A 21,492-nucleotide genomic window follows, 5' to 3' on the forward strand; every position below is an offset into this window, starting at 1 on the left:
TTCCTTTAGAAAATAGAACAAGACAAAGGTTAAAAAAGATTCAAATATAGAAGACAGATTGACATTTCTCCTAAGTGTTCTTGACATCAATGGAGGTTACTCACCTAGATGTTTTGGAAAATCCCACTAGGTGCTTAATCACCTTAAAAAAATCTGACACCAGTTTGTCTGTTTTTTTTTTTTTTAATTTACTCTGAAGTCCAAATTAATAATCTTTCCTCTTTAATCCGGATTTAAGACTCTTCTTTGTGGCTGAGTAAGAAAGAGGCAATATCCCCCATGAGCAATGCCATTGATTTAGAAAAGGGAGGTGGAAATGGGCTCTTTTACATCAATTACTCTAATAATTTCTGTCTGTGAATCAGGATATGCTCCTGAGAGACTGAAATAATTCTAGTTGACAGGTTTAACCTCTGTACAGAGTACCCTTACTCAGGGACATTCAATGGGAGTTTTGCCTGAGTACTGACAGAGTAAAGTCTGAATATATACTTTGAAATGTTGAAATTTTCCAAGTTTTGAGTAAACCCAGCAAGGAAAACCAATTAGGCCATTTGATATGTGACCCGCTCTGTGAGGCAGTTTCTGCAGCCCAAAGGAGTGGCTTCAATTTTTCTATGGGCTTCCTTTCAAGACTTTACTCACACCGGCTTCAGCCCCCACCCAGAAACCTGTGAAATGATGTACATCATCTTGGCACCCTTGATGGAAACTTTTCCCCACTGGCAAGCACTGAATCCAGGGAGAGAACTTTATTTGCGGTGGGCAGACAGGAGGAAGAGAACAGACTGGATTTAGTAAAACCATCAATCAATAAATTAAGAAGTTCTATGGTGTGAGATTCCCCCTGGGTATTTTAAGAGCCGCCCCAACCTTGGTCCTCCTCTAGCCAGTGTAAGAGGCTGACGAGTTCTGGCCAATTCCCTCTTCCCCAGCTGCCCCCTCACCATTAGTCATCCTGGGTTGGAGAAGTCCAAGGATTTTAGCTGGTCAGTGCTCCAGGGGCTACTCTACTACCTAACCCAGCCGCAGTGATTTCAGCTTTCCTTGCTGGGTAGGGAGGCCTGGACCAGTGTCCCTTGGGTTGGCTGCTGTTCTTGCTGTGGCTTCAGTCCAAGCTGCCTAGCTCTGCCTCCTTCTGTCCCCTCACAGTTGCCACCTTTCCTATCCATTGCCTGAGCCATCCACTGCCTCTGAGAAGCTGCCGGTGCAGCCTCTCTGTGCCACCCCTCACCTTGGAGCTGCTGCCAATGCTGATCTCTCCCACCCATGGCCATCAACCTGCCCCGACAGTCTCAGCTCAGCTCTTGGGAAGGGATCAGTGGTGCTTAGGGCTCTGGAGAAAGGCCTTACCACCTGAGAGGCACAAGCAGCACATTTTTCCCTCTTATTTTCCTTCTTCTAGTTCTATCCAGGCTCCCTTGTCTCACTGTGCCTGACAGACGTCGTTTGTCGTGGCAACTTCAAGCACGTTCAATGTCAAGTCCTTCTAGCTCCTAACAAGGTCAATTGCACTTTACCTCCCCCCCATCCCAAAACTCAAAATTGAACTGCACTTTAACCAAAATGCTCCACACTGTCATGTAACTGAAATGCAATGAGGCCAGGTCCATCCAGTTAATTCCCTTTGCTCTCCAATAGACAGTGGCAGGGAGCTCCCTCAGCAATGGAGTCCTTCCACATCCACAAGGCCCCTCTTGCCCCATTTCATCCATAGGTGACAGTGCTGAGCTCCCTTCTTTCTACAGCTTAGATCACAGAGTTCACAGGTAGATCGATAGAGGAGAGAGAAAGGGAGAGACAACCAGACAGACAGACAGAGACTTTCCCTGTTGGATACTATGTACATTTTTTTAAAGAGATCTTTCTTCCAGGGGCTGCAACATCTTAAAAATCCAACTCCTCTCTGAAATTTCTTTTGCCCGCCATTATCACAATTATCACTGAAAATCCACTGTTAGTAAAAGAGCTTCGAGAGCAAACATTATTCAAGGTTCTCCAGTGAGATCACGACATGTTTTACACAGAAGTCACCTGTGTAAAGTCACTTGCTGTGTTTCCACCCTTAAATGGTCAGTTTTTCCTGTTGTTTGTGCTACTGGTTAACACCCAGCAGAGGAGACAAAGCATTTTAAAATAAATCATAAATCCCCAGTGGATGGCAGGGGACGCTACACCTGAATACACCAGCATATGCCACACCAGAATCTCTTTAAAATCTATCTATTGATTAGATTGCTGGTTAACAAAGTCCCTATTAAGGTCCTGATGCTACAGACAAACTTACTCCTGTGAATAACTTGTGTGAATAACACATCTCAGGGATGGTATAAGCATACTTAATCCTGCTTCAGCACAGGGGGCTGCACTAGATGACCTCTTGAGGTCCCTTCCAGCTGTACATTTCTATGATTCTCTGGCAACACTCTGGTTGAAATCAATAGCCTGATTCCTAACAATAAATATCTTCATTGTCTTTTTTGTGTTTCCAGGAGCAGACTCCAATTTTAAAAATTATTTATTTATTGCAAGAGCAAGTTTTTTTTGTGATGTGGAATGGAAGAACTGGTTGATTGCCAAACACTTAGCAATTTTGGACCCAGTTCTCTAAGCACTTCCCTTGTGGCACAGTGCTCACTATGGTGAAGTTCTTCCATTGACTACAGTGCTATTCGTGGTGATAGGTAAATGAAGAAATGGACAAAAAGTCTTTTTAGTGCTACGCTAAAAAAAATATATAATTCATATCTTGTACTAAGAAGGAAATTTGTGGGAGTGTTCACCTAAACTCAATTAAACTTGAGAGCAGACAGACAGATTAAGAAAGAATAACCAGGAAACCAATAAGGCAATAAAGCTTTAAATACCTTTTACCATTGTTTGGAATCCAGGTAAAATCATCAGAATATCAAGTGTCTGGGGGAACTGATGCCTGTTTTATCAGGGCATTATGACAAATCTCAAATGCTGTGTTTGAAGAGATAACACTGGACATTCGGCAGAGAACAGTTTGTTCTATTGTAGACTTCATCTATCTATTGTAGACTTTATCTATTGAAAAATCATGGAGCAGGTCCTCAAGGAATCAATTATGAAACATTTAGAGGAGAGGAAAGTGATCAGGAACAGTCAGCATGGATTCACGAAGGGGAAGTCGTGCCTGACTAACCTAATTGCCTTTTATGAGGAGATAACTGGCTCTGTGGATGAGGGGAAAGCAGTGGATGTGTTATTCCTTGACTTTAGCAAAGCTTTTGATACGGTCTCCCACAGTATTCTTGCCGCCAAGTTAAAGAAGCATGGGCTGGATGAATGGACTGTAAGGTGGATAGAAAGCTGGCTAGATTGTCGGGCTCAACGGGTAGTGATCAATGGCTCCATGTCTAGTTGGCAGCCGGTTTCAAGCGGAGTGCCCCAAGGGTCGGTCCTGGGGCCGGTTTTGTTTAATATCTTTATTAATGATCTGGAGGATGGTGTGGACTGCACTCTCAGCAAGTTTGCAGATGATACTAAACTAGGAGGTGTGGTAGATACACTAGAGGGTAGGGATCGGATACAGAGGGACCTAGACAAATTAGAGGATTGGGCCGAAAAAAAACTGATGAGGTTCAACAAGGACAAGTGCAGAGTCCTGCACTTGGGACGGAAAAATCCCATGCACTGCTACAGACTAGGGACCAAATGGCTAGGTAGCAGTTCTGCAGAAAAGGACCTAGGGGTCACAGTGGATGAGAAGCTGGATATGAGTCAACAGTGTGCTCTTGTTGCCAAGAAGGCTAACGGCATTTTGGGCAGTATAAGTAGGGGCATTGCCAGCAGATCGAGGAACGTGATCATTCCCCTTTATTCGACATTGGTGAGGCCTTATCTGGAATACTGTGTCCAGTTTTGGTCCCCACACTACAAGAAGGATGTGGAAAAATTGGAAAGAGTCCAGCGGAGGGCAACAAAAATGATTAGGGGCCTGGAGCACATGACTTATGAGGAGAGGCTGAGGGAACTGGGATTGTTTAGTCCATTGGAAAGGGTTCAGACAAGAACCCTTATTTAGTCTGCAGAAAAGAAGAATGAGGGGGGATTTGATAGCAGCCTTCAACTACCTGAAGGGGGGTTCCAAAGAGGATGGAGTTCGGCTGTTCTCAGTGGTGGCAGATGACAGAACAAGGAGCAATGGTCTCAAGTTGCAGTGTGGGAGGTCCAGGTTGGATATCAGGAAAAACTATTTCACTAGGAAGGTGGTGAAACACTGGAATGCGTTACCTAGGGAGGTGGTGGAGTCTCCTTCCTTGGAGGTTTTTGAGGCTCGGCTTGACAAAGCTCTGGCTGGGATGATTTAGCTGGGAATTGGTCCTGCTTTGAGCAGGGGGTTGGACTAGATGACCCTTGAGGTCCCTTCCAACTCTGATATTCTATGATTCTATCTCAAACATAAACTCAATATCTTTGCTAAACTAAGCAGCAGTACAAAGTAAAGTATGCACTGTGTCCTCGAACGGAGACAGCCCTGCTTCTAGTGGTTCCACCAGGATTTCAGAGGCCGGGCCAAAGTGATAAAAGAGTTAAAGAGATGCCCAGATGGCTGATGTGAGACAAGTCAAGCCTTGAAATGAAGCATGGTTAATGTGTTTGAACTTTGTTAATATTTCCCCAGAGGAGGCACAAGAAACTTGTACTTATGATCAGACTAGTGGGAATAAAAGAAATCCAAGTGATTAAGACATAGAAAGAGTGTGCTTAACCAGAGAAAATAATATCTATCTCTCTATCTACATCCTCATGTTAAAGAATTTCAAGGGCATTACTCTGAATTTACCTTGGACTTATTTCCATTCTGAATTAATCTTACTTCTTCTTCTGGCGACTGGATCCATGTTATATCTTTCTCTGCTATGCTGAAAAGACCATTTTAAAATATTTGTTCCCCATGCAGAAACTCACAGTGATCCTTAACCTCTTTGTTAAGCTAAATGGATGAGCTCCTAGAGTCTATCACTATAAGGTATGTTTTCTAATCCTTTGGTATCCTCAAGGCTCTTAGAATCATAGAAGATTAGGGTTGGAAGAGACCTCAGGAGGTTGTTTAGTCGAACCCCCCTTCTCAAAGCAGGACCAACCCCAACTAAATCATCCCAACCAGGGCTTTGTCAAGCCAGGCCTTAAATCCCTAAGGATGGAGATTCCACCACCTCCCTAGGTAACCCATTCCAGTGCTTCACCACCCTCCTAGTGAAACAGTGTGTCCTAATATCCAACCTAGACCTCCCCCACTTTAACTTGAGACCATTGCTCCTTGTTCTGTCATCTGCCACCACTGAGAACAGCTGAGCCCCATCCTCTTTGGAATCCCCCTTCAGGTAGTTGAAGACTGCTATCAAATCCCCCCTCACTCTTCTTTTCTGCAGACTAAATAATGGTTCTTGTCTGAACCCTTTCCAATGTATCAATCTGGGGAATTTCGGACACCAGAACTGGACATAGTATTCCAGCAGCTAATGGAACACTACCAAACAAAGCGTTAAAATAACCTCTCTACTCCGACTCGAGATTTCCTTGTTTATGTATCCAAGGACTACATTACACAGTGTTGCACCAGGAATTCATATTCAGCTGGTTTTCCACCAGGCCACCCAAATAATTTTTTTTGCTTTCTCATTCTCTAACTATGGCCTACATTTCCCATAGATGTATATACTTACAGTTAGCCATATTAAAACTCACATTGTTTGCTTACACTCAGTTTACCAAGCAATCCAGATCGAGCTGTACCAGTGACCTATGTTCTTCATTATTGCCCATTACCAGATACTGGTTTCACATTGCTCACCATTTTCCAGCAGTTGACAACACTCATAGACTCATAGACTTTAAGGTCAGAAGGGACCAGTATGATCATCTAGTCTGAACTCCTGCATGATGCAGGCCACAAAAGCTGACCCACCCCCTTTCCCTTGACTCAGCTGTTGAAGTCCCCAAATCCTGTGATTTAAGGACTTCAAGTCGCAGAGAATCCTCCAGCTAGCGACCCCCGCCCCATGCTGCGGAGGAAGGCGAAAAACCTCCAGGGCCTCTGCCAATATACCCTGGAGGAAAATTCCTTCCCGACCCCAAATATGGCGATCAGTAGAACCCCGAGCATGCAGGCAAGATTCTCCAGCCAGACCCTCATTGAGCATTGATACTATTTACCAGCGATGGCACACTGTTGATTAATTGACTAAAATCACGTTATCCCATCAAACCATTCCCTCCATAAACTTATCAAGCTTAATCTTAAAGCCAGAGAGGTCTTTCACCCCCACTGTTTCCCTCGGAAGGCTGTTTCAAATTTTCACCCCTCTGACGGTTAGAAACCTTCATCTAATTTCAAGCCTAAACTTCCCCATGGCCAGTTTATATCCATTTGTTCTCGTGTCCACATTAGTACTGAGCTGAAATAATTCCTCTCCCTCCCTGGTATTTATCCCTTTGATATATTTAAAGAGAGCAATCATATCCCCCCTCAGCCTTCTTTTGGTTAGGGTAAACAAACCAAGCTCTTTGAGTCTCCTTTCATACGACAGGTTTTCCATTCCTCTGATCATCCTAGTGGCCCTTCTCTGTACCCGTTCCAGTTTGAGTTCATCCCTTTTAAACATGGGAGACCAGAACTGCACACAGTACTCCAAATGAGGTCTCACCAGTGCCTTGTATAACGAAAGCAGCACCTCCTTATTCCTACTAGATATACCTCGCCTAATGCATCCCAGGACCGCATTGGCTTTTTTCACGGCCACGTCACATTGCCGACTAATAGTCATCCTGCGGTCAACTAGGACTCCAACGTCTTTCTCCTCCTCTGTTACCTCCAACAGATGCGTCCCCAGCTTATAACTAAAATTCTTGTTAGTCATCCCTAAATGCATCACCTTACACTTTTCACTATTAAATTTCATCCTATTTCTATTACTCCAATTTACACGGTCATCCAAGTCTCCCTGCAGAATATCACGATCCTTCTCCGAATTGGCAATACCTCCCAACTTTGTGTCATCAGCAAACTTTATCAGCCCACTCCTACATTTGGTTCCGAGGTCAGTAATAAATAGAGTAAATAAAATGGGAACCAAAACCGAACCTTGAGGAGCTCCACTGGTGACCTCCCTCCATCCTGACAGTTCACCTTTCAGTACGACCCGCTGCAGTCTCCCCTTTAACCAGTTCCTTATCCACCTCTGGATTTTCATATCGATCCCCATCTTCTCCAATTTAACCAATAATTCCTCATGCGGTACCGTATCAAACGCTTTACTGAAATTGAGGTATATTAGGTCCACCGCATTTCCCTTATCTAATAAGTCTGTTACTTTCTCAAAGAAGGAGATCAGGTTGGTTTGGCACAATCTTCCTTTCGTAAAACCATGTTGTAATTTGTTGCAATTGCCATTGACCTCAAGGTCCTTAACTACTTTCTCTTCATAATTTTTTCCAGGACCTTGCATACTACAGATGTTAAACTAACAGGCCTATAGTTACCCGGGTCACTTTTTTTCCCTTTCTTGAAAACAGGAACCACATTAGCTATTCTCCAGTCCAACGGTACCACCCCTGAGTTTATAGATTCATTAAAAATTATCGCTAATGGGCTTGCAATTTCTCGCGCCAGTTCCTTCAATATTCTCGGATGAAGATCATCCGGTCTGCCCGATTTAGTCCCGTTAATGTGTTCAAGTTTGGCTTCTACCTCGGATACGGTAATGTCAATCCCCCCTCCTTTATTCCCCTCTGTCATGCTGCCACTATTCCTAAGACGTTCATTAGCCTCATTAAAGACTGATGCAAAATATTCGTTTAGATATTTTGCCATCCCTAGAATATCCTTTATCTCCACTCCATCTACAGTCTTCAGCAGTCCCACTTCTTCTTTCTTTGTTTTCTTCCTATTTATATGCCTATAAAACCTCTTACTATTGGTTTTAATTCCCCTCGCAAGATCCAACTCTACACGGCTTTTAGCCTTTCTCACTCCATCTCTACATGCTCTGACCTCAATAAGGTAGGTTTCCTTACTGATCCCTCCCCTCTTCCACTCTTTGTACACTTTCTGTTTTTTTCTTAATCACCCCTTTGAGAGGCTCGCTCATCCAGCTTGGTCTAAATCTCTTTCCTACTAACCGTTTTCCCTTTCTCGGGATACAGGCCTCTGACAGCTCCTGCAACTTCAACTTAAAATAATCCCAGGCACCATCCACCTTTAGATCCATAAATATGTTAGCCCAATCCACTTCCCTTACCAGTCCCCTTAATTTATTAAAATTAGCCTTTTTGAAATTGTAAACCCTAGTCTCTGATTAATTCTGTTAATCTTTCCATTTAGTTTAAATCGAATCAGCTCATGATCAATCGAGCCAAGGTTGTCCCCTACAACCATTTCCTCAATGAGGTCCTCACTACTCACCAAAACCAAATCTAAAATGGCCTCCCACCTCGTTGGTTCAGCTACTACTCGATGAAGGAATTCATCAGCTAGCACGTCTAGAAACATCTGAGCCCTATTATTGTTACTAGCATTTGTTCCCCAATCTATATCCGGGAAGTTAAAGTCTCCCATGATTACACAGTTCCTATTAGTATTTACTTCCCTAAAAACATTAAATAGTTCTCTGTCCATATCCAGGGTAGATCCCGGCAGTCTATAGCACACCCCAAGCACTATCCCAGGGGAGGCTCTAGTAGTTCTTTTGCCCAGTGTGAGTACTGCCCAGACAGACTCCGTCTTATCCATTCCATCAGTTATTATTTCTTTACAGTTTACGTCATTATTGTCATACAATGCTACCCCCCCCTTTACCTTTGTTCCTATCGTTCCTAAAGAGCACATACCATTCCATACCTGTATTCCAGTCATGACTACCGTTCCACCAGGTTTTGGTTATTCCGATGATATCCGGTTTCATTTCTCGGACCAGGAACTCCAATTCCTCCATTTTGTTACCTAGGCTTCTCTCATTGGTGTATAAACATCTTAATGTATGCGGTTTAGCCTGTCTCCCATTAGTCATGCAATTTGGTACGGACCCCTTGCTGTTCATCCCCCCTCTCCTTCTTATGTTCAATCCCTTCCCCCCGGCTATATCTGTTCTTATCTCATCACCCTCCTTTTCAATGTTGGAATCTGGCGTGGAAATTAACTGGACATCTCCCAACCGTCTCCCCCAAATTCCTAGTTTAAAGCTCCTTTGATGAGATGAGCCAGCCTCCCTCCCAGAAATCTATTTCCTTCCCTAATCAGGTGAAGTCCATCCCATGAGAACAGTTGTCTGTCGCCAAAAGACTCCCAGTGGCCATACATCCCAAAGCCCCCCTTATAGCACCACTCCCTTAGCCAGCTATTTATCCTCACAATCCTGTCTGCCCTTTGCTGCCCTTCTCTAGGAACAGGCAGAATCCCACTGAAGATGATCTGAGCCTCGATTTCCTTGAGCGTCTTCCCCAGTCTGGCATAATCTCCCTTGATTCTCTCTAACGAGAATCTAGCTGTGTCATTCGTTCCTACGTGAAGGATTATCAAGGGGTTCTTACCCGCTCCTTTTAGGATCCTTTTCAACCGTAGGTCCACATCCTGTATCTTAGCACCCGGTAGACAGCACACCCTTCTGTTCTCCGGGTCCGCCCTGGTCACAGGCCTGTCTAACCTCCTCAGTAAGGAGTCCCCAATCATGTAAACCTGCCTTTGCCTGGTGACAGTGCGATCTACTAATCTATCCTCTGTTCCTTCTAGTCGTAACCTGTGTCCGTTCCTATTTTCCCTTATACTCCCCCTTGTGCCATCCTGTATCCCCCCGGGGCCCAGATTTGGTGCTGTCTCCATCAACTCCTCCCCTCTCTCTATTGGACTAGCTGCTCTTCTCTTCTTCCTCACCCTCCCACCTTCAGTTACCACCTGCTGCCCCCCCTCCTCGCTATCCAAACACCCAAACCTGTTCCTGAGTTCTATTTCCCCTTCACTACCCCTCCTTTTCCTTGGCCTGCTTTTCACGGTCACATGTTTCCACTGCCCTTGTTCTCCCTCAGATATTCCCCCCTCACAGACCTTAGCCCCTGCTTCCACCTGTATCCCTGTCCATTCCCCTTCAGCCCCTCCTTGCCTTTCCTCCATCAGCTGCTCAAACCCCCTTCTAAACTCCACCAGGGTATCTACTTGCATCTCCAACCCTCAGATCTTTTCTTCTAGCAGCTCTTTTAGGCGGCACTTCATACAGACATACCTCTGTTCGGGCACCCCCGCTAGCACCATGTACATACCGCAGCTTCCACATGCAATCATCTGCATTGTGTCCCCTGCTGCCTGGCTCATGGCTGCTGTAGTCTCTGCCCACTGCACGTGGGGAAACAGAGCACACAAGACACCACACCCTCCTGCCTCCCATTTCACCTCCCCCGGTAAACTCCCACACAAACTCCCCTGTTAGCAGCCCTGTTCGCTGCCTCCTGTGCCACTGTCTGGCTGGGCGGCCGCTTTTATAGGCCCCCTAATCAGCCAAGCTCCACCCCCTACTCAGGGCTCAGCTTCCCTCCCAGCACAGTGCCCCTACAGGCCTCTACACAAACAAGCACTAGGATACTGCGAAAACCTCAGCTGGTCTAAATCAGTGCAGCTCCATGGAAATTTTTTGGGTATATATTCACAACAGGTACTTAGGCATTCAATGCTTAACTTTAAGGCACCTTGGCCTGGTTCACAGAAGTGATGCATGGGGGGAGAAGGGGCATGCAGAGTCACATTCTGCCCCCCTCCCCCACTATGCTGCTTGGCTTACACAGAGCATGCTCACATGGACAGAGCATGCCCAGTATTAATGCTGAAGCTGGCTGCCCTCACTCTCACCCCCCACTATCAGCAGGCACGGGTTGTCTCCGCTGGTTCATCAAGGTATTTAGGCACCTAGGCCTAGAATCACAGAAGGATTTATGTGTTGTGATGATCATATTCACAACTATCTACTTCTAGGTGCTTTGAAATAAATCACTGGGATTAAGAAAGCTTTAGTTAGGTGCTCAGATTTCCCATCAGGGAGCTAGTTGTCTGAGAACAGGCTTTTGCAAAGCAAGCACACTGGATCGCCCCTCACCTCAGCCAGCCAATAAGACATGCCAAGAAGAAAGGGGAGTGTTAAGCCCTGCCCCTTTAAGAGATTTCTGCATCTAGCTTAATTTGGGATTCTCAGCTATGAACCCTTTTCCTGAGTTTGGTGCCTAAGGCATTTCTTCAAAGGGGAAGAGAGAGAGGAAGAAAGTCTTCCCTTGTTGCTTTTTTCTCAGTAGTACAGGTACTCAGAAAGGATATGGGAGACAACTGGTTCACATCCCCCATCCGCTGAGGGCAAGAAGTGATTTGAACAGGGCTCTGCCACTTCCCATGTAAGACTTTAACCACAGAGTTATGGGATGTTTTTATATGGGGAATCCATCTCTCTCTCCTGCTGATGCAGTACCACTGTGAATAAATAATTAAAACATCACTGGAGGTGGGGGTCCAGATCCAAGGTCTGGATGAGTGCACTAACCACCATGGTATAGAGTCATTCTTGTGCACTTTCTCTCTTTCTTCCTCCCCTCCACTGCCCCACCAATGACGCTTTTTTATTCATCTAAATTGCAACACCTTGAACAAGAGAAATTGAGGGAATTCTAGAGCCAAAAATCCCATAGCTCAGTGGTTTTGACACTCACCTGAGAGGTGGCAGATTCCTATTCTCATCCCCAGGGGCAGTGGGGGGAGTGGCTTGATTGAACTAGGGATATCTTAACCCCTAGGCTAAATGCTATAAATAAAGTCCTCCCTTGCTCTATTTTAAAGTGGATTTGTTACCCAGGGGTTTCAGAACCCAAAGCAATGGTAACTTAATTGTTTCTCTCCAGCCAGTGTCAGGAATAAATCAATGGGAACACATCTCCTCCATCTGATGAATGATTGAAACAAACCAGAGTGCTTTTATCTAAAACTTACTTTTTTATTAGTTCTCAAGCACACATACATGTATGCAATGGCAATAGGTTAAGAGCACCCCAAACGATAGTTACCCAAAGTCTGAGATGGTTTTGAGTGATCAACAGCCAGGCTTCTGGGGCCCTCCCTCTGTCCAGCTGCTGGGGAGTTTACAAGTTAGATCCTGGACTAAAGAGAAGATCCCTTGGACTGCTCCAAAATGTATATTTTACTTAACCTTTTATAACTTAATTAAACAGAGCACATAACTCATAGTGACTCCTAGTGGATCACCATAGTAACCCCTAGTGGGTGACCAATTCTCCTAGTTTCAGCAAATATCTCATGATCTCTTATCATCAAAACATTTCTTGTCATAACAACAATAAAACTTATATGTCAGAGGCACTTAAAACCAAGTTTGTCTGTCCAAACATTGTTTTCATTCTCATGATACATTAACTCATGGCAAGTCTATGGGGAAAAACAGTTCAAGAGAGATGGCAGTTTTTCAAATAGAAACTATTAAGGGCACAAGAGCAAACTATCCCATGGTATAGAACAAATAGGAAATTTGGCAAGAGACCACTCTGGCTTCATGAGGAGATTCTCAATGATCTGAAACTCAAAAAGAATCCTACAAAGGTGAAAACTAAGTCAAATTACAAAGAATGAATATAAAAAAACCAACACAAGTTTGTAGGGACAAAATTAGAAAGGCCAAGGCACAAAATGATATTCAAATAGCTAGAGACATAAAGGGTAACAAGAAAACATTCTACAAAAAACATTAGAAGCAAGAGGAGTACCAAGGACACAGTAGGCCCATTACTAAATGGAGGTGGGGAAGGGGGGAAATGATAAAAGAAAAGGTGGAAATGGAAGAAGTGCTAAATGACTTTTTTGTTTCAGTTTTCTCCAAAAAGTTTAGTAGCAATTGAACATCTAACACAGTGAATGCCAGTGGAAATGAGGTAGCATCAGAGGCAAAAACAGAGAAAGAACAAGTTAAAAATTACTTAGACAAGTTACAGAGGGGTAGCCGTGTTAGTCTGAATCTGTAAAAAGCACCAGAGGGTCCTGTGGCACCTTTGAGACTAACAGAAGTACTGGGAGCATAAGCTTTCGTGGGTCAGAACCTCACTTCTTCAGATGCAAGTAATGGAAATCTCCAGAGGCAGGTATATATCAGTGTGGAGATAACGAGGTTAGTTCAATCAGGGAGGGTGAGGTGCTCTGCTAGCAGTTGAGGTGTGAACACCAAGGGAGGAGAAACTGTTTCTGTAGTTGGATAGCCATTCACAGTTTTTGTTTAATCCTGATCTGATGGTGTCAAATTTGCAGATGAACTGAAGCTCAGCAGTTTCTCTTTGGAGTCTGGTCCTGAACTTTTTTGCTGTAAGATGGCTACCTTAACATCTGCTATTGTGTGGCCAGGGAGGTTGAAGTGTTCTCCTACAGGTTTTTGTATATTGCCATTCCTGATATCTGACTTGTGTCCATTTATCCTCTTGCGTAGTGATTGTCCAGTTTGGCCAATGTACATAGCAGAGGGGCATTGCTGGCATATGATGGAATATATAACATTGGTGGACGTGCAGGTGAATGAGCCGGTGATGTTGTAGCTGATCTGGTTAGGTCCAGTGATGGTGTTGCTGGTGTAGATATGTGGGCAGAGTTGGCATCGAGGTTTGTTGCATGGGTTGGTTCCTGAGTTAGAGTTGTTATGGTGCGATGCGTGGTTGCTGGTGAGAATATGCTTAAGGTTGGCAGGTTGTCTGTGGGCGAGGACTGGCCTGCCTCCCAAGGTCTGTGAAAGTGAGGGATCATTGTCCAGGATGGGTTGTAGATCACTGATGATGCGTTGGAGAGGTTTAAGCTGAGGACTGTAGGTGATGGCCAGTGGAGTTCTGTTGGTTTCTCTTCTGGGCCTGTCTTGTAGCAGGAGTCTTCTGGGTACACGTCTGGCTCTGTTGATTTGTTTCTTTATTTCCTTGTGTGGGTATCATAGTTTTGAGAATGCTTGGTGAAGATCTTGTAGGTGTTGGTCTCTGTCTGAGTGGTTGGAGCAGATGCGATTGTATCTCAGTGCTTGGCTGTAGACGATGGATCGTGTGGTGTGACCGGGGTGGAAGCTGGAGGCATGAAGGTAGGCGTAGCGGTCGGTGGGTTTTCGGTATAGGGTGGTGTTAATGTGGCCATCGCTTATTTGTACGGTGGTGTCCAGGAAGTGGACCTCCCATGTAGATTGGTCCAGGCTGAGGTTGATGGTGGGGTGGAAGCTGTTGAAAGCATGGTGGAATTCTTCCAGGGCCTCCTTCCCATGGGTCCAGATGATGAAGATGTCATCAATATAGCGTAGGTAGAGAAGGGGCATGAGTGGACAAGAGCTGAGGAAGTGTTGTTCCAGGTCAGCCATAAAAATGTTGGCATATTGTGGGGCCATGCGGGTGCCCATAGCGGTGCCACTGGTCTGGAGGTATATATTGTCACCAAATTTGAAATAATTGTGCGTGAGGATAAAGTCACAGAGCTCAGCAATAAATTGTGCTGTGTCATCATCAGGGATACTGTTCCTGACAGCTTGTATTCCATCTGTATGTGGGATGTTTGTGTAGAGAGCCTCTACATCCATGGTGGCTAGGATGGTGTTTTCTGGGAGGTCACCAATGCATTGTAGTTTTCTCAGGAAATCTGTGGTGTCACGGAGATAGCTGGGAGTGCTGGTGGCGTAGGGTCTGAGTAGGGAGTCCACATATCCAGACAGTCCTTCAGTGAGAGTGCCAATGCCCAAGATGATGGGGCGTCCAGGATTTCCAGGTTTGTGGATCTTAGGTAGTAGATAGAATAACCCCGGTCAGGGCTCTAAGGGTATGTTGATTTGTTCCTGTGTTAGTGTAGGGAGTGTCCTGAGTAGATGGTGCAGTTTCTTAGTGTATTCCTCAGTGGGATCTGAGGAAAGCGGCCTGTAGAATTTGGTATTGGAGAGTTGTCTGGCAGCCTCCTTCTGGTAGTCAGACCTGTTCATGATGACAACAGCACCTCCTTTATCAGCCTCTTTGATGATAATGTCAGGGTGGTTTCTGAGGCTGTGGATGGCATTGCGTTCTGCACGACTTAGGTTATGAGGCAAGCGATGTTGTTTTTCCACAATTTCTGCCTGTGCACGTCGGCGGAAGCATTCTATGTATAGGTCCAGACTGTCATTTCGACCCTCAGGAGGAGTCCATGTGGAGTTCTTCTTCCTGTGTTGTTGGTGGGAGGGTATCTGTGTATCAGTGCGCTGTTCAGTGTTATCATGAAAGTATTCTTTGAGTCGGAGGCGGCAAAAGTAGGCTTCCAGATCACCACAGAACTCGCCCACAGACAACCTGCCAACCTTAAGCATATTCTCACCAGCAACCATGCATCGCACCATAACAACTCTAACTCAGGAACCAACCCATGCAACAAACCTCGATGCCAACTCTGCCCACATATCTACACCAGCAACACCATCACTGGACCTAACCAGATCAGCTACAACATCACCGGCTCATTCACTTGCACGTCCACCAATGTTATATATGCCATCATATGCCAGCAATGCCCCTCTGCTATGTACATTGGCCAAACTGGACAGTCACTACGCAAGAGGATAAATGGACACAAGTCAGATATCAGGAATGGCAATATACAAAAACCTGTAGGAGAACACTTCAACCTCCCTGGCCACACAATAGCAGATGTTAAGGTAGCCATCTTACAGCAAAAAAGTTCAGGACCAGACTCCAAAGAGAAACTGCTGAGCTTCAGTTCATCTGCAAATTTGACACCATCAGATCAGGATTAAACAAAGACTGTGAATGGCTATCCAACTACAGAAACAGTTTCTCCTCCCTTGGTGTTCACACCTCAACTGCTAGCAGAGCACCTCACCCTCCCTGATTGAACTAACCTCGTTATCTCCACACTGATATATACCTGCCTCTGGAGATTTCCATTACTTGCATCTGAAGAAGTGAGGTTCTGACCCACGAAAGCTTATGCTCCCAGTACTTCTGTTAGTCTCAAAGGTGCCACAGGACCCTCTGGTGCTTTAGACAAGTTAGATGTCTTCAAGGAAGCAGGGCCTGATGAAATATATCCTAGAATACTAAAGGAGCTAACTAAGGAGATATCTGAGCCATTAGTGATTAGCTTCGAAAAGTCATGGACGATGGGAGAGATTCCAGAGGACTGGAAAAGGGCAAATATAGTGCCAATCTATATTAAGGGAAATAAGGACAATCCAGGGAGTTACAGACCAGTCAGCTTCACTTCAGTTCCCAGAAAAATAATGGAACAAATAATTAAGCAATTAATTTGCAAACACCTAGAAGATAATCATGTCAAAACAACCTAATAGTTTTCTTTGACAGGGTAACAAGCCTTGTGGATGGGGGGAAGCATATCTTCACTTTAATAAGGCTTTTGATACTGTCTCACATGACCATCTCATAAACAAACTAGGGAAATACAACCTAGATGGAGCTATTATTAGGTGGTAAATGGTTGGAAAACCATTTCCAGAGATTAGTTATCGGCAGTTTACACTCAAGCTGGAAGGACATATCAATGGGGTCCCATAGGGATCATTTCTGGGTCCAGTTCTATTCAATATCTTCATCAATGATTTAAATAATGACAGAAGAAATGGGCTTAAATTGCAACAAGGGCAGTTTGGGCTGTGTAGTAAGAGAAATGTTGTAAGAGTAGAAAGAGGGCCTGAAACATAAGCCCATGTATCAGAGGCCTGATATGAGTCCTGAGGCCTGGGCAAAAGTAGTTAAAACTTTGCTGATATAAAGCAAAGTTAAGTTGTGAGCAAGAGGCAGGACCTGCTCTCAGAATTTGGCAAGCATAGGGCTGATATTGCAAAACCACATATTCCTAAGAGGTGCTAGGCACAAAGCACTCATGCAAGCTGTAGTGAGTCGGTGTGGCTCCCCTCCTGCCCAGAAGAGGGAGCCCGCGTGCAGGCACCAGAGTGGTTGGGACCACCACCGCCTGTCCCCACCCCCTGGAAGTCAAGGGGCGGGACAGGAAGTATAAAGGCCGGCCGCCAGAGCTCAGTTGGCGGCCAGCCACCGCAGGGAGCAGACGTGTGGCCGGGAGATCCCGGCCAGGAGACCGCCGAAGACCGAGGCCTGGACCCTAGCTGGCCCGAGCTACCCCGGGCACGCTACGAGGAGGAGCCACCGGAGCCCGTCCGCTCCCGTCACTGGGAGAATCCCTGGGAGCCTCACCCCACCAATCCTGAGGGTGAGACTGTACCCGAACCCCTCCGCCCCTGCTGCTACCCAGAGGAGCCGCCTGAGGACCGTTGGCCTGACTTCCCGGCAGAGCTACCGGACCTGCCACCGAGCCCTGGCCGAGAGGAGCCCATGCAGATGGACTGGCCTGAGCCTGGTGCGACGAACGAGGTAGGCTCTGAGGGGGATCACGGGAGTGGCCCGGGGGTAGCCGTCTCCGGTCCGGCTGCAACTGAATGTGAGCCAATGTCAGTGTGTTGCGGTCTGGATACCCCACTGACCAGCAGCGGCAGTAACCGCTGCTAGGGCCCCGGGTTGGAACGCAGTGGAGTGGGTGGGCCTGTGTTCCCCCCTGCCACCCCCGCTCACGGGTGGCAGGCATCCCCCTCACCCAACACTCGGCTACAGAAAGCCTAGGCGTGCCTTGCCTGGGCTCTGAACTATTTGCTTGCTCAGCCCCTGCAAACAAGGGCCTGAGCTTACTTGTGTTTGCCCCGCCCTGATCCAGGGCCTGGGCTTTGAACTATTTGCTCACTCAGCCCCCTGCAAACAAGGGCCTGAGCTTATCTGTGTTTGCCCCGCCCTGATCCAGGGCCTGGGCTTTGAACTATTTGCTCGCTCAGCCCCCTGCAAACAAGGGCCTGAGCTTACCTGTGTTTGCCCCGCCCTGATCCAGGGCCTGGGCTTCTGAACTGCTTGCTGGCTCAGCTCCCTGCAAATAAGGGCCTGAGCTTAACTGTGTTTGCCCTGCCCTGATCTAGGGCCTGGGCTCTGAACTGTTTGCTCGCTCAACCCCTGCAGTCAAGGGCCTGAGCTTCACTGTGTTTGCTCCGCCCCTGCAGTCAAGGGCCTGAGCTTTAACTGTGGTTGCTCCGACCCTGCACCAAAGAGCCGGAGCTTCAGGACTAACTGACTGCTTGTTCCCACAGTAGTGAGTCGGTGTGGCTCCCCTCCTGCCCGGAAGGGTCGAGCCCCGGCTAGGACCTATTACACAAGCACATTCCAGAAGGGTGGTACCAGAACACCCCTATATCAAACACATTCCCCAAAGATAATAGGAACACACTGACCCATTTTAAGGAGAAAGTCAGGATGACAGCATGATGAATAGAGATGTTTTGATCAAACCTACAGATACAAGGCAATGGGTGGCACCCTAATATGTCAGAGGGTGGCACCCTGATACATCAGAGGTGACACATAACTTGTTTGTATTGGTGTATAAAATGAAGTCTCAAAGGGAGCATCTTTGGTCAGCTAAGGGGGAAATGGAAAGCCCCGCCATTCACTGAGCTTTGTCCATTGTCATGGGCATACATGTGCTAGTATGTGAAGCTAGGACCGTGCTTCATTGACAATAAACCTGGCTGGGTGCATTCGTATCTTAACAGATCATGTGGTCATTGGGCAGTTTGCTTGGGGTCTGCTGTGCCAGAGCTGGGATGGACACTGAGAGAACACACAAACGCAGCAAGGAGATTCTTCCTAACTGTCAGGATAGTTAAGTACTGGAATAAATTGCCTAGGGAGGTTGTGGAATCTTTGTCATTGGAGATTTTTAAGAGCAGGCTAGACAACTCCCTGTTAGGGATGGTCCAACTAATCCTTAGTCCTGCCATGAGTGCAGGGGACTGGACTAGATGACCTCTCAAGGTCCCTTCCATTCCTACTATTCTATGATTTTAACTGTCTGTCCCCATCCTTCCATTCTGATTAGCAAAGGTGGAATACAGACTGGCCCACCAGGGTTCCTCCCCCTCCACATGTTGTGGGGATCCCACCGCTAGTGTTGGGGCAGGACACGAGTTTGAGGAAAGGGAAAGTGTGGAGAATGAGTGTGTACAGCTGTTTCCCAGGAGCAGTTTGGAAATGGAGTGGCTTCAGGTTTTGCAGCTGGCTCGGGTTTTCTAGGGGGAGGGATGTCTCATGGGGCAGGGGCCTGTGAGGGGTGGGTGGGGAGCACCCTTCCACAGGGCCCACTCATGGAAGACCTGAGAGGTGAGTGGTAAGGCTGCCCTCACCCCCTGGAGTATGCACTGGTGGGAATGAGGGGTGGAGAGCCCCATGCATGGGCCAAGCACCAGGGGATCCATCCACTCCTTCCAGTGGTAGTTCAGGAGGTCTTCAATACCAGTGAAGCTGCAGCTGAGCAGGGGTTTGTGGATCTCAGTGTACTCAGATGTTGGATTTAGGAACTTAAAATATCAGTTAAATGCCTAGGTCCTTCTGTGGTGTACAGTAATGTAATTAGGATTTGGATATGGCTCAGACCTATTCTTTGATTATAGGAAAAAATATACATAAGAGTTTGAAGTCCATGGAAATACTTTCCTGCTGTTAACAGGCTATATTTTCACTTGTCAGAGAAATAAACATACAGCATCAGCCCTGTGTCCCTCTTCGTCCAGGCACCCCTAGATAATGGTAATAAGTATCAGCAGCTTCATAAAAAGGACAATTATAGGGAAAATTGTGACGAATATTTCTTTTAGCCAAGCCAGTGAGTGGTTGTCTCAAGTCTAGTAGCACAAAAGTCTCCATAAATGATACTGTAAATCTCTCAATAATCTCCAGAGCCACTGATGTGCACAGGTCTAATTGGAGAACTACCTAGAGAGAGACAGAGAGGCAGGTGGTAACAACAGTCAAAAACAGAAAGCGAGACAGAAAGATGAGCTGTTACACTACTTGTCCACCCACATATCTCAAAAACTCATTGTGTTATAGATGAACAAGAAATAAAGAAGAAAGACAATGAAACATTTTGTCATAATTTGGTTTTACTTTTTCTTGTTACTCCAGATTTTTTTGTACAAATTAAAAAGAACCCTGTCACGGTGTGCTCAGTCTCTATGTTCAATGGCAAGATTCATTTTGTCATGGATTTGTGGCCCATAGCCCTGCACAAACCTTCTCTCACATCCTTGTTCCTAAGACTGTAGATGAAGGGATTCAACATGGGGATGACAAAGGTATAAAACACTGATACTGCTTTCCTTGGGTACAGAGAAGACAGCCAAGTGGGCTGGGCATACATGAAAGCAGTGGTCCCATAAAATAAAGTCACAGCCACCAGGTGGGAGGTGCAGGTGGAGAAGGCTTTGCGTCGGCCCTCAGCAGAGCGAATCCTGAGGATGGTGGAGATGACATAAAAGTAGGAGATAAGCACAATCAGGGCAGTGATTGCTATGATGAAGCCGCATAAGGTAAACATCACAATATTATTGAGGAACGTGTCACTGCAGGACAGATTTATCAGGGGAGGGCCATCACAGAAGAAATGATCAATCTCATTAGACCCACAATAGTGCAGCGTAAAGGTGAAGCTTGTTTGGACAATGGCATTCACACAGCCGCAGATATATGATCCCACTATCAGCTGAATGCAAACCCACTTGGACATGGTGACTGGATAGAGGAGTGGGTTGCAGATGGCAGTGTATCGATCATACCCCATCACTGCCAGGAGAAATGCTTCAGTGGTGATGAAGAGACCGAAGAAGAAGAATTGGGTGGCACATCCGTTATAGGAAATGGCTTTGCTCCCTGATAGGAAGCTTACCATGGCTTTTGGGGTGATGGTGGAGGAATAGCAGAGGTCTACAAGGGACAGGTTCATGAGGAAGAAATACATGGGTGTATGGAGGTGAGAGTTGGCTCTGATGATGAGGACCAGGATGGTGTTCCCCATCATTGTTACTATGTAAATCACCAGAAATATCACAAATGGGGCCACCTGGAGACCTCGTCCCTTTCCAAACCCCTGCAGGATGAATTCCGTGACTGCTGTGCAGTTTCCCTCTCTCACTGGAGCCATGGCTGATAAATCCTTGGGAAAAGGGATGAGATAAGTATTAATGAATGGGCAAATGATGCAGTGAAGGGCTTAATGAAAAGAGGGAGGATGGTAATGGGGAAAAGACCCAAACCAACCTTATTTCCTTCTTTGACAGGGCTGCTGGCCCAGTGGATATTTGTCAAGCTGTAGACATGATATAACTTGCTTTTAGTAAGGCTTTTGATGCACTTCACATGACATTCCCATAAGCAAACTAGGGAAATGTGGTTTATATTAAAGTGCTGTCAGGTGGATGTCACACTCTGCTGGAGATACCCAGAGCTGTGAGCCACTGTGTTACCTCTCTGCCTCAGCAAGTATGAGCTAGGTTGGTGATTAGACTATGTTAGCTCCCTGCCATACCAGCCTGTCTTCCCCACCAGCAAACTCCTCATGGGTTTTCCAGCCCAAACCTT

General features: G+C 46.1%; 1 protein-coding gene across 1 annotated transcript; it reads right to left on the reverse strand.

Moving 5' to 3' along the window:
* Positions 1-13,349: 13,349 nt before the first annotated feature.
* On the reverse strand, positions 13,350-21,055 carry LOC117885819 (olfactory receptor 12-like; the record flags this gene model as incomplete). Its single annotated transcript, XM_034787304.1, has 2 exons — positions 20,149-21,055; positions 13,350-13,384 (listed from the first exon to the last, which is right to left on the reverse strand). Coding segments are annotated over exons 1-2 (942 nt in total), but the record flags the coding sequence as incomplete, so codon positions are not given.
* Positions 21,056-21,492: the final 437 nt, after the last annotated feature.

This window comes from Trachemys scripta, chromosome 12, assembly GCF_013100865.1.
Source record: "Trachemys scripta elegans isolate TJP31775 chromosome 12, CAS_Tse_1.0, whole genome shotgun sequence".
NCBI lineage: Eukaryota > Metazoa > Chordata > Testudines > Emydidae > Trachemys > Trachemys scripta.